Below are 17,009 nucleotides of genomic sequence, written 5' to 3' on the forward strand. Positions count from 1 at the left end.
CGACGGTATACAATGTTGTTGTATTGGGCCCTTAATTATCTGTCAATTCTGTATTTTGGGCCCAAGCCTGTTAGGGTGTAGCTTAGCACTATATATAGACGCTATGACAAACCCTATTCTGTATTCTGTTCTTGCCTCTCCATAATAAAACTGCTCCCCTCTTCCCCGTGGACGTAGCCAATTTATTGGTGAACCACGTAAATCTGTTGTCTTATTTTTTCGCGTTTATATTATCGGATTCTGCATAACACAAATATTAGGAATTTAATCAATAATGGCCTGATAACCTATTTTTTGCAATTTATTAGGCCGAAAGTTAATCATTCCCTTTTCACAAATATTTTACATTACATATATAAAAAAGAAAAAAGGGTCTGATATACCCCTCAACTTTGTCATTTAGAGCTGATATATCCCTTGTTATGAAAGTGACTCATATATACCCCTACTTGTAAACAAATGGCTCACATATACCCTTTTTCTTTAACGGAAATGAAAAAATATATAATTTTAATCTAAATTTTTATTTTTTTTTTCTAAAAAGTACAATCTCATATGATTAAATTTAATCCTCGTCAAACATATTTTTTTGACTTTTTTTTGTTTCAATGACTAATTTATAATTATTATTTTGATAATCAAATTTATTTATGTTTCACTAATATTTTTGTAAAACTTATTGTAGATGACCAAAATTTTTCTTCGAATACGAAATTAAATTACAATACACAAAAAAAAATAGTTTAATTTTTTTCTCTTTAAACTAAGGAATGAAAGAAAAAAATAAAACAAAAATAAGAAATTCAAACAATTATAATAAAAGAAGTCAAAAAATAATTTATGTATGAAAAAAATTTAAAATATAGCTTGAACTTTGATAGAAGAATCATATATACCCCTAAATAATTTTTTTAAAAAAATTAGAAGTAATAAATATAAATTTAAAACTAATTTTTTAACTTCCGTTAAATGAAGGGTATATGTGAGCCATTTTGTAACGGCAGGGGTATATGTGAGCCGTTTGTATAACGGTAAGGGCATATGTGAGCCACTTTTATAACGAGGGGTATATCAGCTCCAAATGACAAAGTTGAGGGGTATATCAGACCCTTTTCCCTATAAAAAAAAATGAAAATGTATTGAGCGTGGATTTAGCATACCTAGACTAAGTTGCTTGGACACAGGTTCGATATTAGTATGGATTTAGAAGTCGAAATCTTCATGATCTAATATTTAAGATTTGACAAAATCAATCCATGTATGGATAAGAATGCAAGGATTCACCTAAAAGTGATTAAGATATCTAAAAATAGTGTTATAAAATATAAATTATGAGATATTATGTGAAGAACATGAGGAGAATCAGAAAAGGAGATTAAAGAATGATATATGAATTTCTTCATAAAAGATATTTCATTTTTCTTCAATTTCACATTTGTTTTGCTTTATAATGATTACCATGCTTATTTTGTCGATTTTGATTAAAGTATTCAAAATCGATTGACCAAATTAGATACGGATTTCACATTCATGATATCATATCAATAAAAATATATTATCAAAAAATGAAAAATACGAACAACTTAATCTCAAGAACCTTTATGGAAATAAATGAAGTAGCGTGGAAATGCAAACACAATACGTACGTGGTACTCTTTAGCATCACATATATTAAATGGAATAGAGTGACCTAGATCTAATAGAAAGAAATAGATACCTAATATAGAGAGCTGGAATAGTTGGGCTTGAGTAGGAGAAAAATTATTTTTCATTTAACTAGTGCTTGGTTATAGATTTCAAATATTTTTGACAAATATTATTTAAGAAATATATTTCACTTTTGTAGAAAAATATGATTTATATTTATAAATTTTAAAAATTATCAAAATTAATCATAAATTTGGATTACAAGTCAATTGGATCTTCGTTACAACAAATAACAAATAGTGTTCATGACACTAGAGCAATGTGGTAGTTTGAATCGAGTAAAACAAGTATCATTCCATACATTCTGAAGTAGACATAACACATGACTTTGTTACCCTAAGCCAATTGTTCATCATTTTCATCAATAATCATATCATCACTTTCAGATTCATCGAATATTTCATCATTATTTTGATATTCACGTAACAAATTATGTTAACAACCCAAACAATTACTATAGAGGATGTTTTGTAAAAGATAAAAGTTTGGTGTAATATTTTAATTTTTAAAGGATCCTAAATAATGAGATTTGACCCAAATACTAGAAAAAATTAGCTAGCGTTTGGTCATAGATTTCCAAATATTCTGTGCAAATATTATTTAAGTGAAAATTTGGATGAAATTTCACCATGTGTTTGGCCATAGTATTTGGGAAATATATTTCACTTTTTTAGAAAAATATCATTTATACCCATAAGTTCTAAAAACTATCAAAACTAATTATAAGTTTGTATTACAAGTCAATTGGATGTTCGTTGTAACAATAACAAATAGTGTATATGACGCTAGAGTAATGTGGTAGTTTGGAGTGAGTGCAACAAGCATCATTCCATACATCTTGAAGTAGACAAAGCACATGACTTTGTTACCTTGAGCCTATTGTTCATCATTTTCATCAACAACCATATTGATTCATTTAATATTCCTTGAATATTTTATCATTACTTTGACGTTCACATAAAAAATTATGTAATACAATGCAAACAAATGCTATAGAGGGTGTTCTTGTAAAAGATAAAAGTTAGGGGTAAATTTTCAATTTTCAAAAAATACCAAATAATGAGATTTGACCCAAATACTAGAAAAAACTAGTATTTGAAAATTTGAGATAATTGCCAAAAATATTTGCCAAATAATGACAAATCGTATGGACAGACATTATTTGCCAAATTTTTTCCCAAATATTATTTGGGAAATCTATGACCAAACAAGCCCTTAAAGCATTTTGGAAATTTGAAATATTTGCCAAATAATAATAAATTGTACGGACAAACACAATTTACCAATTATTCCCCAAATATTAGTTGAAAAATCTATGGCTAAATGAGTCCAGTCTTTACCTTAAAACAAAATGAAAAAATTTATAAAATGCCATGTCATGTCAATTTGTAATATGTCACATTACTTCAATAATTATAATAAGTACTTTAAGTTTAATAGAATAAAGAAGTTAGATACCGAACTGGAACAAGAAACTGAATTACATAATACAAACGCGTTTTGATGGTGTAAATTATTCGACAAAATATATACTTAAGTGGAATTTATAAATTCAACTTGATTTTGATAATCAAGACTAACAGAAATAGGAAGGAATATCCCCATAAATACGTAATACAATTATGGGAAATTATAATTATTCCAAGTTGACTTGCATAATATAATAATCAGATATATACTGAAACTGAATACGGAATTTGCTAACGTTAAGTGAAAGATAAGAATCCTTCGTTGTCAAAGATCGTCAGCATGTGATGCCCCATTATTGAGATGACACCAGATGAGTTTCCTATGGTTAAAAAATATTTTAATTTTTTTTAATATTTGATTGAGCAAAGTTTCTAAAAAATATTTTTAAGAAAACAAGTTTTTTTTTAAAAAATAATTCAAAAAAGATAGAAAAATAAATTTTACATCTGATATTACAGGCTAATAATGGTGTTCACCCAACATCTTCACTCTCACTCCTCAGCAATTTAGTCCCAACTCCCATCTCTATTAACACCACCAATCCAACATGGAGAAAATAATAGATGTAAAATGAGGTAGGTTGGAAATTAGGAAGAAAATAATTAATGTATAATATCACTAATAAAATTTTGTTATTTTATACTTATTAAAAAAAGACATTTTTCTTATTTTAAATAAATCATTGTCCTAAATCAAATATTTTCTAAAATACGAACATGAATTGTGAGTCCGGAGCCTAAAGGGTATAAATTATTAACAAAAATTTCAAAACGGTATATGAAGTTTTATTTTAACCAAAAGGGAAAAATCGCTATTGCTCGCCGGAAAAAGCAAAATCGCTGTAATAGCAGCAATTTCCAAAATAATTTTTAAAATAATTTTTTAATAAATCGCTGCCTAAGCAGCGATTTGTCTCCAACTTTTTTTTTTATATCAAATTTTTTTTAAAATTTTGATTACTACTTATTTTTAAAAATCATTAAAAAAATTATTTTGGAATAAGTAGTCAATTTTTTTTAAAAAAAATTATTTTAAAACTTTTAAAATAAAATTTTAAATTTTTTTGAGAAATTTAAATTTTAAATTTTTTTACTACTTATTCCAAAATAATTTTTTTTAATGATTTTTAAAAATAAGTAGTAATCAAAATTTTTAAAAAAATTTGATATAAAAAAATATAAAAAATAAATTGGAGACAAATCGCTGCACTCGCAGCGATTTGCTCTTCATTTTTTTTAAAAAAATTTCAAATAAAAAATTTAAAAAAAAGTTAAAGAAGCAGCGATTTGTTAAAAAATTATTTTAAAAAATTATTTTGGAAATCGTTGCTATTGCAACGATTTTGCTTTTTCCGGCGAGCAACATCGCTGCAACATCGCTGCTCTTCTAGCGATTTTTCCCTTTTGGTTAAAATAAAAATTCATATACCGTTTTGGAATTTTTGTTAATATTTTATACCTTTTAGGCTCCGAACTCCCTGAATTGTGGTGCACTAGTGAATACACTTCACCTTTAGATTCCTCGGTATGGAGAAAATCTTGTTAAAAGTGATACATTCAAATGAGCACTGCAGTACACGATTCAAATTTAATCAAAGCTCCAATGTGGACTCTGAATACCGAATGAAACCCCCCAAAAGAATATTTCCCAAAATATATCCGCCCTAGCCCCTAAGTCACTGCTCTTTTTCTTCTTTTTTCTTTAATTTCAAATTAGGCTCAGCGCTCGTAATTTACTCAATCAACGCATACTTGTCCTCTTTCAAGCATTAAATATTTGATGCTTTCGTAACAACTTCAAGAGTCTCTTTGAATTGGTTTAAAAGTTGATCAATTTTTTTAAAAAAAAATTTAATTTTTTTTGAGGGTGTGAAACAAAGTAAAAATAATTTAAAATAATTTTTTAAAAATATTAAAAATCAAAACTAAAACTCTCTTTATCTTTTGTTTTTTTGGACTTAGAAGTAATTCAATTTTTAATTTTTATTTTTTCACTTAAACGTTACTTTTTTTAGTCGGACTCTAAATCATTAATCATTCATTCTGACGGACTCTAAAGACTCTAAATCGTTAATCATCCATGACTATCACCTCTATTTTTTTTTAAAAAAAAAAATTAATCTTAAGTATCATGATTCTCATTTTTCATTGATAACTTAATCATATTTTTAAGTATGTTAGATAATATTGACTTTACCTCACCTTATATTTTATAATGATAATATCATAATTCCCATCTTATGCTTATTAGCTAGTGATCGAAATATACTCCCTTTTTCAAGTTAATTATTCATATTTAAAAATTTAGTGGTTCGTTTAATTCAAACCCTATACCAACATAATTTATTAAAGAAAATAAAGTGTTTTAAAAACATATAATCTTTGATTACTGATCTAAATAAAATAATACTCAAGAAATCACAAAATTTACACTTTTCCTTTGCTTTAAAGACTTCTATTTTAAGAAGACCCTTGACTCTCTCACTAAACAAATGGGAATGTTAGCCTATTATACAACGTGGGTACATTTTTCTACACCCTAATCGTGTCAATTGCTTATTCGCTAAACGGAAGGACTTTTGTTAATAATAAACTAATACACTTGTTTATTAAACATGCGTAAGACAGCCTAAAAAAACGTAAAACAGCCTCGACACAAATGGCACGATTGATTTATATACACAAGTACACAACGGTATCTTATCTGAGGTGTCTAAAAAGAATATCATCTAATTAAAATGAATCATCGATGAATTAGACTTTTAATTTTTAGATAATTAATAAAGGAAGAAATAACTTATTTTAACTACTTGGATAGGCAATTAAATTGGAGTTGCGTGGAGGGTATAATAGTAATTCATGAATCTCCTATTTAACATCTAATTTACGATTTCCCTTCAACTAATTGAATACTCAGTAGTCTATTTAATTTGGCAGGATAAGGCATTACTAGAATAGATTGATTACAAAAGATTCATATTTAAGTTTCTAATTAAGTATAATTTTGAGCCATATATACATCACATCAATCATTTTGACAATTATCTCATATGTTTTGCACTACTTGTGATTTTGTTATGTCAAATCAGCCTAAAATAGTTAAATCGGAAAAGGGTCTAAAATACTCTTAAAGTATTGAAAATGGTACAAAATTATCCTTCATCCACCTATTGGGTTCAAAAGGCGCTTTTCATCTACCTATTGGCTCCAAAATACCCTTGCCATCCACTTTTATTCAAAATTGACCACTTATTTAATGATTTTAAATTTAAATTATTTAAATATTTTTAAAATACTTGATGTTCAACTATTGGTTAGAATTTAATTTAATGTATTATTTATAAACCAAACCCACTACACACTCTCATTACTAATTAAACCCCACCCAATTAATAATCCAACTATAATATCAAAATCGTCATAAACACTACTAAAACACGATGAAATTATAGATTCATGAAAATGATATCCAAAATTACTTGAGTCTGAATCGAAGCCCAATTAAATTTATGTTGAGCCGCTTATATAGGACACTTTCAATTTGATTCTCTTTCAAGATTGAATAAGAAATTTATGATTAAAGGTGAAGATGTAATACATCCCGAATTAATTCATGCACTTTTTAAAAATACAATATTATAAATTTTTATGATCTGTTTTAAAACCTTTAATATACTATTTTGAATAAAAGTTACCTATGAAGTAACATCACATAATTGAAACGTAAGAATAATTAAGATGAATATAATCAGACTTTTAATTTTATAGGTAATTTTTATTTAGACACTTAAATTAATGATAATTTACTTCTATAGATATTTTCGTCTTAAATTTTTAAAAACACTCAATTGGCAGTAGCTTTTCTGTTGTTGCATTAATAATGTGACGGGTTTATTAATTTGCAATTATACCAATAAGTTAATTAATAACAAATAGTTGATCGCCACGTATTTAAAAATATATTTAAATAGTTTAAATATAAAACCGTTAAATAAGTGGTCAATTTTGAAATGACAAGAGTATTTTGGACCCAATAGGTGGGTGGGAAGGGTATTTTGGAGCCAATAGGTGGATGAAGGGTAATTTTGTACCATTTTCAATACTTTGAGGATATTTTAGCCTTTTTCCATACTTAAATTACTAAAAAAATGATAAAACAAGAAAACGCAAAAAAATATTTATAGATAAATTCCTGCTAGAATTCTCTCCAAGTCTTCATAGGAATCTAGAGATTTCATAAGATTAATCTCCTTTTAATATAAGTATCCTACATGGATAAAAAATTTTCTACTTTATGTCAGTAATAAATAAAGAAAATATAGAAATTTTAATTATTATTTTCTAGATATTGCTTTAAATAGGGACGTTTTTAAACAAAACGCATAGATATTATTTTTACCATGATTTGAAAGTCCACATTTATTATCCTGCCTCATCAAATAAAACTGTAGACTTCACGCGAAATCACGCGTAACAGACAATTATATCCCACTCTTGCGCGTCAAACCGCGTGATCCTGCCATATAAATACCCAGCAACCAACCCACAACTGAAAAGAACAAAAAAAAAAAAAAAAAACTCTTGCCCTTCCCCTTCCGCATCTTTTCCCTTCCATACTGTCTCCGCAAATGGCCAAAACTCCCAGCGACTCCAAACAGCCGGCAGTTTCATCGGCGGAGATGGACGGAGTCGAGAAGGTATTCAGGAAGTTTGACGCCAATGGCGACGGAAAAATCTCTCTATCGGAGCTTGGAGCGATTCTGAATGCACTTGGCAGTAAGACGTCGCCGGATGAGGTAAAGAGAATAATGTTGGAAGTTGATACTGATGGTGATGGTTTTATTGACTTGAAAGAGTTTGCTGCTTTTTACTGTCCGGGAGGAGCGGACAGTGATAATAAGGAGCTTCGGGAGGCTTTCGACTTGTATGATAAGGACAAAAACGGCAAAATCACAGCGGCTGAATTGCATTCTGTTATGAAGAGCCTCGGAGAGAAGTGCTCGCTTAAGGATTGCCGTCGTATGATCAGCAAGGTGGATGTTGACGGCGATGGATGCGTTAACTTTGAGGAGTTTAAGAAGATGATGAGTAGGACGTGACTTTTCGGATTATAACTTATGGAATCAACGGTAGGTTTTATTTGCAACCGATTTCGGAACTCTGTAGATACGCTTCCTGTATCTATTTCTCTTTTTTGACAGATTTCTGCCATCGTTTTTGCTGTCAATCCACTCTAACTGTAGTTAGGTATGAAGAAATTCCGAATCAGCAAAAAACTTTACTATTACTCCTATATGATTTGGGTTATCAGTATAAATATCGAATTTGATTATGATAATTCAAAAAAGGTAAAAATAATATTTTGCATTAGTCTTGTGACATCTACTATTGAGTCACGCGCAATCCATCTCTGTTACTGCTCATTTTATCTACTACTTTTATTTGCTTTTTTGGTACTTTTGAGTGCTGTTGAAGAAATGCATTTTCAAAGGTGCTGATAGTGCCAAGACCACACGGAATTGTAATCGTGTTAATTGGGCAACGCGCTTGTAGCTTTCTTATTGCTAGTGGTAAATATGTACTCCGCCTATGTCAGTTTTTATTTTTTCCTCCGAAACGCCGTTTTTCATTTATTAAAGGCGTTTTGCATTTAATACTACTTCCACCTGTTTTTCCACTTTTCCGTCGATATCTTAATCCGTTTCCACGAAAAAACTAAGTACGTCTTATAGTGCTTAGTCTACTTCTATTTTTTTTTTTAAAAAAAAAGTGATTAGTCTGCTAAAGTACTTTAATTATTTTAGTATATTTAGTTTGTTGAAAATATTCTCTTTTTATTATAATTCGATTCAATTAAGTTTGCACCACATAAATTGAAGCATAAAAAGTAGAGTGTGGTTTTCTCTTTTCTCTAGTGTCCTTTTCCGTTTTGGGGCCAAACTGCATTAAGTGGTGAAGTCGTTACATTATGAATGCGAATTAGCAGGGCAGATGGGTACCAGATGCTAGTTTTTCTAGAACCCAATATTGAGAAATCCTTTAGATTTATAAAATCTTTTGGTTAGGACTTAGGAATCCATTAACAAAGCAAGCTCTTGGTGTAGCCGCATAAAGTTGGAAGTTAAACATTAGCAAGTTTATCAGCGGCTTGACCTCTGATGTAATCTTTGGGATAGTATTGACCCGGAAGGTAGCAATAAACCAAACTTGTCTTTCTCTTAAATAGATCATGAATTAGTATAAGTCGATTGTTGTCGTCCTTATTTAAATATACAAAATCTAAGTGAGGGGAAAGCATAAGAAAACATGAAAAATAGCTTAATTTTGTTGGGTTGAATTTTCAGATATTTCATGTCATACTTACTGTGTCTAATTTTTGAAGCTTATTTATATTTTGGTTGTTTGATTTTGTACCTGAAGTGGGAGGGAATATTTAGAGAGCGAATGATCTTTTTAGTAAAAGGCCTGATCATTTTAGATGGGAATGATGACAAGAGATGCATGGGAATTAGTACTTGGCATGATTAATGGAGTTGGCATACCACTAAGGCTCCAAGAAGGTTTGTGTTCAAATTGCTAACTTCTTGGTAGGAAGCTCTTTACTCCATCCATAAGGCTAATCTGAATTAGTCGTCCAGATGCGTACAACAAAAAATGAAGCTGGAATAATTAAAAAATAATGGGAAACTGTTAGGTGCTTTGTTACTAATGTTGCCTTGTTGTATTTATTTATTTTTGTGAGCTTGTTGACATGTTCCGTTAGATTTTTGTTTCTTCTCAATAAGTTATTAACTTACTAAAGGGAAAACAAGAAAAATTAACCCTGTAAAGGGACTAGTAGTGGTTGCACACATTTTGTGGGAGCGGAACCACCTTAGGTGGAGGGTGGTCTGATGCACACCCTTGATCTAATGTTTGATAACTAGGCAAAAAAAATAAAATCCTAAAACACTTATACGTAATCTAATTAAATACCATGGCTATGGGGTGGGTGGGTGTAGGATAGTTAAGAGGTGGGGGTTGGGAGTGTTGTGTAGGTGAGAAGAAGATAATGAAGTTTGAATATCAAATTTATATAACTTATTTTCCTACATACAATTGGGAAACACATTTCCCCCTTAATTTTTATGGAAATCAATTTCAAGGAAAAATGTTTTCCAGAGTCTTTTGACCAACTAAACATGAAAAAACTAACATTTCTAAAAAATTATATTCATTTGTACTGAACACACCCTGTCAAGCATTGTTTCGTAAATTGACAATTTCGGTTGAAAGAAGATTAACTTTCAAGCAATATTTTCAGACATATGTAAAAATGACTTGGTCTGTGATATGAATCAGCCATATTTAATTAAAACGATTTAATTATACGTAAAGTGTTGAATTTCTTGTTCCAATCCCATATGAACCAATAGAGCATAACGTTTATGGAACTTCTGTAAGGGGGGAAAATTATATCGAGTTAACGACAAGCCGAAGACGTTCATGGAAGAGAATACATCCCCGGGAGGCTGAAGGATTGTTACCATGTCAAAAGCAAGGAGGAGTCTCACCAGCACAAAACTTGCTAGTCCTACACTGGTGTTATTATTAGGAACATTTGCTAGCAGTTAAAACACCAACAAAAAAGGTACTGTAAACAATCCTGCAAAGACCACAGCTCGCAGCCATTAAGTTAACACTATTTGGGGATTACAACCTCCAACCAAGACAACAGTATGCATCAAACAAGATGCTGGAAAAACAAACACACAAAATTTCAACCATACACTAGATAATACTTCAAACTTTTATTAGATCTTGCAAGAGCAAGCCACAAATTCTTCACTGCAACACCAAACAATCTGGAGGAATATGTGAGGCCACTTGCGGACCAGGAGAATCTGGAATTTCCTTCTCTGGATTGATGTTTTCATCCTCCTCTGCTTGTAAATCAGCTGCTTCAGAAATATAGCCCTTCACTTCTTCAAATCTCTCCTCCGATAAGGAAACCTCAGAAAGAAGTTTCCATGCATATTCCTCAGATGCATCATTGTAATCCTTTGTTCGCTTAAGCACTATATGTCCACTAATTTCCCACACAGCAGGGTTAACCTGAGTGTCCAGGAGCTCTTGGTCTACAACTCCTAGTGCTTGCTTCTCTGCATAACACTAAACAATCATCCCAGAAAAAGGATGATGTAAGCTTCTTCACCATCATAAAGAATTGTACGCGCAAGTCACAAAATATTCTATATTCAAGATGAAAATCATGTGTTGGTGAGCACCCCATGCTATTCTACTATAACAGAAACTCAGTTGAAAAAAGTGTAAAGTTAAATGTTTCGACCTTCCCCCACAACAAAATTGACAACTGATGCTAAAAGATCAAAAGGTGAACTAATTACTTTACTTAGCTGAGGAACTACACTGGTATGTTGTTGTTCCTAGACTTTATCTGTTTCCCCTCCCTCTTAAATCTCTTTCAACTGTAGCTGCTGCTCAGATGTGTTATCTATTTATCCTCTGCTTTTTACTGCGATGTTTCCCCTTTTAATATGCTGTTATTTTTCCTGTTCCTCCTTTTCCCGATTTAAAATCATTTATTTTGTTTCCTACAAATCATTTATTCTATCAATTTACTAGAAAAATGAGTCTTAAAAAGGCATTTCCATTGCACCTTACCCAGCCTGCCTTGCAGTTTTAGCTTTCAACCATTGACTTAACCCCTTTCCCTATGTACCACTGTTTCCCATTACCACTGTGTTCCACCACAGAGCTGGCAATTTCAGGCAACACATTTTAATCAGCTGTATCACTTATATTTCAGTTGGGTAAAGATGGACTTCAGTCTATTTTTAACCCATTACGAACTCACTTTTGTAATACTGAAAAAAGATTCCAACCCCGAAAGCTTTTACGACCAGTAAACGCTTCAATCATAGACCTAAACCTATTTACTTTTTGTTTGTTCACTTTGAACAATTGAATACATATACGGAAGAATTGATTCACATGGCGATATTTAAACTTAGCTAGTTAAAAAAGAGGCTGAAACATTAGAGTACAATAAAAAAAGATCACTCCGATCTCTTCAACAAAAGGAGACTCAAACCTTAGAGTCTAATGAAAGAGAGAACTCTGATATATGACTTATTGATTTATTCCTCATAAACTCCTTTAAATAAGAGTCTTATTACAGCACACTTTAATCCTTATGAAAGTAGGAAATATAAATCCTATTTCAAACTAATAACTATAGATTAACCTAATCCTTATGAAGCTATGAAACATAAACCCTATTCTAGAATAATAAATAAAGCCACTTAAATTATAAATAAATAATAAATAAATCTACAAAAGAAAAATTAGTCTAAATTAATTGACTTTCTCGCATCTACAACAAGCTATGTTATTCAAAGAAGCTATTCTCTTCAATAAGGGTATTTTCGCAATATCTATCTTAGACTATAAAAAGTTGAGAACAACCAATTCAGACTTGGATCATTTTGGATATTGGTTTGACGAGTGAAACTCTAATCAGAGTAGTTTATGACCTTTGTTGCTAAATAATGTTGATGAGGTTTCTTGCTTGTGGAATCTTTCCTCTTGACGGTCATCTTAAAGATAGATTTCGTGTTTGAAGAATCATTCCTTCGATGTATCTTCATAGATTTGGTGCTTGTTTTGTTTATTAATGGAAGGTTTTAGCTTTCTATAGCTTTAACTTTTAATTAATTCCTCACTTCTATCTTTCTTCTATCTTCATTTCTTGTTCTTAGATTTAGGGTTTCTTCCACATATTGATATTGCATCACGTGTGGACATCCTGTATGACTTGTTTTCCTTTTCTCCTTTTGCCTTTGGATTAATTTGTAGTCTTTTCCCGTTGTTTTGACAAATAATTCAATCTACAATTTTTTGGTAGAAAAGATAATTATATTAATATACTAATAAAATTATTAGTAATTCACTACTCAATGTCTCTGGGGTATATATAACTTCATTTACAACCATTTGGACAAAAAATGTAGTCATAAAAAGTTTTTAAAGTTTTCTAGCTTTAGGAGATTAAAGTGGGTTAAGAATATTTAACCCAATCCATCTTTCAATCTGCTCACGTCCAAATCAAATCTGCCCGTTTTCCATCACTATCCCCACCCAACTAAAAATGCACAACCAATTGTAAAGTTACATCAATCTTACGACAAGCCTGTCAAGTATCACTAACAATCTCCAGATTATAACCCCTTCCAGCATTCATTATAATTTCATCTCCAACTTTTTCCCAACAATATCCTATTTCCAATCCCTGGCCCATAGAAATCCATCAAGTAAAATTCACTTCTTACAAATGTGCACAGCTTTGCAATCAGCAGGTACTAGCTGATTAACTAGAGATTCTCCAGTTGTGTCTTAAAAGATATTTATGCATTTCTCAAAGAATCTAACAAGGTATTCGTTAAAGCTTCTAAACAGCAGGATATGACAAATTCCATGACCGTACTGATGAACCTAAGAGAAACTTTTGCTAGTGTTGTAGCAACAGTACACAAAGTTGGACAAGCTATTTACCTGGGGAAGCAGAAAAATCTTCTTTCCACACTGAGCAATGAGAATGTTGAAAGGGATGTTTTTATTCTGAAGGGAAATGCAGGAATTCACAACAGCATCAGACAAATCACGGGCAGTACTTCCATTTCCTCCCTCAAAAGCAAAACCTCGTACAGGGTGATTTAATAACTTAGATACAATCACCCCAGCACCACCCAGCCCCTTCCTTGCCAGTATTTTCTGTATTGGTGCTTTCTCAACTGGAAATGGCACTGACAAGTAATATGCCTGTCGTGAATGTCAACAAGAGAACATCATATATATAGTTAAGTCATGCTAATCAAATAATCAGAAATTATTCGCTTGATCCATTACCTGGAAGTGGAGGTGGTTAATGGTAGCAAAAGCGCCCAAACTGTTATAACCTACCCTAAAGAAAGGATCTGCCACTTCTCTGGCAAAATGGAGAGCAATTGCAAAACTATCACGATCAATTCTCTGAGGTAAGCAATCAAGAACTCGAGGTATCAAAAGAACGTGCCCATACTCAATTGGGCTCACCTGAAAAACAAGATCCATAAGCCATGATGCATCTGATAATAACTATAAGAAGAGCACCAGAGTACAATTTCCTTACATTGATAGCAACAATACTAGGTGAAATACCACTGTTTACTCGCATGCCCGAAAAGTAATGGGCCTTATAGTCGGTACTTGGTTCAAACCTGAAAAGCACTTCTTCCTGGCCCACTTTGGTAAAGTTGAATTTGTTATCGTCAAAAGGCTGAAGAACCTTATCAATGCAAAACTCTGTTGGGCGCTTCTTTAGGTGGCGCCCCTCATTCAGCTGCGCAATAAAACCACATCTCCCAGGAATGACCTTCGTCTCACAGGTTGTCACATCATATCGAAATAGTCCCTGGCTCATCCGCTCCTCCCATAAGCCCAACAACAAATTGTTCAAGAATGACATCTGACACTCCTCCTCCTCAGGCAAGGTTTGAACATCATTTTCAATTGGCTCATTGTCATCATTCTTGAATGCATATAGAGGAAGTACTGAAACTGAAATCAAGCAACAAAATAATGAATCTACAACCCAAACCTCATTCTTAACACATCTGACTTACCAAGATGTATCCACTACGAAACAGAAGCCAGACAGATCTATAATAAACAAAATCATTAAAGGCACGCGACACACTTTTGGCTTCACCGGAAAATACATGCAGTTTGCTTATTTCTGCATTAAGGTGCATGCAAAGTGGATATTTTGCCGCATATTTTCAACAAACCTAAGATACTCCACTAGATTATATCAACTCTAAGCAACACTAACACTACAAATAGTAAACTACAAGTTTACCATTTTCAGTGAGTGTAAATTCATCTATAGTTATATAGATATTCATGCTATTATAGGTGTATCTAGCATTGCACATACGGGTTCAATTGAACCCATAACTTTCAATGTGGAACATAATTTATTGTCAGAAATTACTAAAATAGCAGATATGAACCCATACACATTAAAATGCAACGGATTAACCCTAAACATCTTAAAACGGAACCCGTGATGCGCCTCTTAAAGAATTTAACACACATTAGAACTGGCAAAAGCTGAATCTACATAATAGTTACAACTGTAATTCTTTCCTTGTATTGTTTGCTCAACCCTAAAATAATCTGCGAACAATCAATCACCAGACATATAGAAACAGGGCCAAAAAGCATTCAGAAAATTATACATTCCGAAAGATAAAGATTTAAAGAATCGAACACAAACCAGGCATGCAGCATTTTCCGAGGCACTTGCGGCCACAACCCATGACGTTACCTTCAAGAAAATCCTCTTGATAGTTGGAAACCAGTGTAGGCACCCTCTTTACAGTCAACATCGGTCCTGTTCTTGGATGGATAATCAAAAATACAGTTCTTATACGAAAAATTAGGAGAAGGAGAAAGAGAAAGGAAGAATTGGACCGCCGCCGGCGAGGAAGAGGAGATCGGAGGGGCAACCGCCTTCAGCGGGTGAGGCACCCCTACCTCCGTGAGGGGAAGGGGTCCGGTGCTTATCGTCCACCAGAAGAGTTGGATTAAGGGTCAACACTCTGCGGTGATGATGAATTGTGAGAATACAAACGAAAGATTCAAGAAGAGCCGTGATTGAATTTGTAGGATCAACGAACAATTACTGAGGAGCGATCCTTCATCGATAATTTTGAGGAAGATGTTCTTTTCTAGAAGAATTGAATGGGTGGTTGTTGGGTGGCGTTTGGTGCTCCGGTGGTCTCTCTCTTGCACACGTATTTTGGTCAATGAGTTCGTCTCATTGGTAGACTCCCCAACTTTATATAAGCACCCCCTTATACCTTGTTTGGATTACTTTTTTTTTATTTTTTTATAAGGAATATATTATAATTTATTATATTATTATATATACTCTAGTTATTATGGACCCATTTGGCCATCAATTTTCCAAATAAAGTTTTATGGAAAATTTGGCGGGTAGTGCTTGTTCATATAATTTATTATTATTTGATAAATAATTTAAATTTTTAAATATTAAAAAATCAATATTTTGGATCAAATTTTATTATTTGAAAACTTTTAAAAATTTATAGCAAATTTTTATCTTTTACGAAAACACTTTTTATAGTATTTGTTTGTGTTGTATTATATAATTTTTTAGGTGAATATCAAAGCAGTGATGAAATATTGAGTAAACATGAAAGTGATGATATTATTGTTGATAAAAATGAAAACAATCGATTTAGGGCAATAAAGTAATGTGTTTCGTTTACTTCACGGTGTATAGAATGATACTTGTTGCACTCACTTCAAACTACCAAATTGCTCCAATGTCATGAACATTACTTGCTATTTGCTGCAATGAAGATCCAGTTGACTTATTGCGGAAGTCATGAATTTTCTTACGTCGACGTTTCTATCTTGCTATCTAATACAAATCTATGATAAATTTTAAAACTTATGGATATAAATCATATTTATTAAAAAGTGAAATATATTTTTCAAATATTTATGACCAAACACATGGTCAATTTTCTCCCAATAATATGTGCCAAAAATATTTGAAAATCTATAGTCAAACGCTAGCTATATATAGCAAAATAAACTATAAAAAGGGAGCAGGTACAAATACATTTTCTACCTTAGAAATTGCTTATATATAGCTCACTTTCTACATAACATGCGAAGCGAATCAGAATTTTAAAATTATATCAATAACAAAATATAAGTGCACAAATTTAACACCAATAATTCTATCTATTTTATAGC

The 17,009-nt window shown here is 31.7% G+C and overlaps 2 protein-coding genes across 2 annotated transcripts; one reads left to right on the forward strand and one right to left on the reverse strand.

The window, feature by feature from the left end:
* Positions 1-7,720: 7,720 nt before the first annotated feature.
* Positions 7,721-8,853, forward strand: LOC107011246 (calcium-binding protein CML24-like). The gene has a single exon (XM_015210657.2). The coding sequence runs from the start codon at positions 7,805-7,807 to the stop codon at positions 8,273-8,275; it is 471 nt and encodes a 156-aa protein (XP_015066143.1). The 5' UTR covers positions 7,721-7,804; the 3' UTR covers positions 8,276-8,853.
* A 1,853-nt stretch (positions 8,854-10,706) lies between these two features.
* Positions 10,707-16,049, reverse strand: LOC107011245 (GDP-L-galactose phosphorylase 2-like). Its single transcript, XM_015210656.2, has 5 exons — positions 15,496-16,049; positions 14,347-14,774; positions 14,085-14,270; positions 13,731-13,997; positions 10,707-11,327 (listed from the first exon to the last, which is right to left on the reverse strand). The coding sequence occupies exons 1-5, from the start codon at positions 15,605-15,607 to the stop codon at positions 11,001-11,003; spliced, it is 1,320 nt and encodes a 439-aa protein (XP_015066142.1). The 5' UTR covers positions 15,608-16,049; the 3' UTR covers positions 10,707-11,000.
* Between the last annotated feature and the right edge of the window lie 960 nt (positions 16,050-17,009).

Source organism: Solanum pennellii, chromosome 2, assembly GCF_001406875.1.
Source record: "Solanum pennellii chromosome 2, SPENNV200".
In the NCBI taxonomy this organism is placed as follows: Eukaryota; Viridiplantae; Streptophyta; class Magnoliopsida; order Solanales; family Solanaceae; genus Solanum; species Solanum pennellii.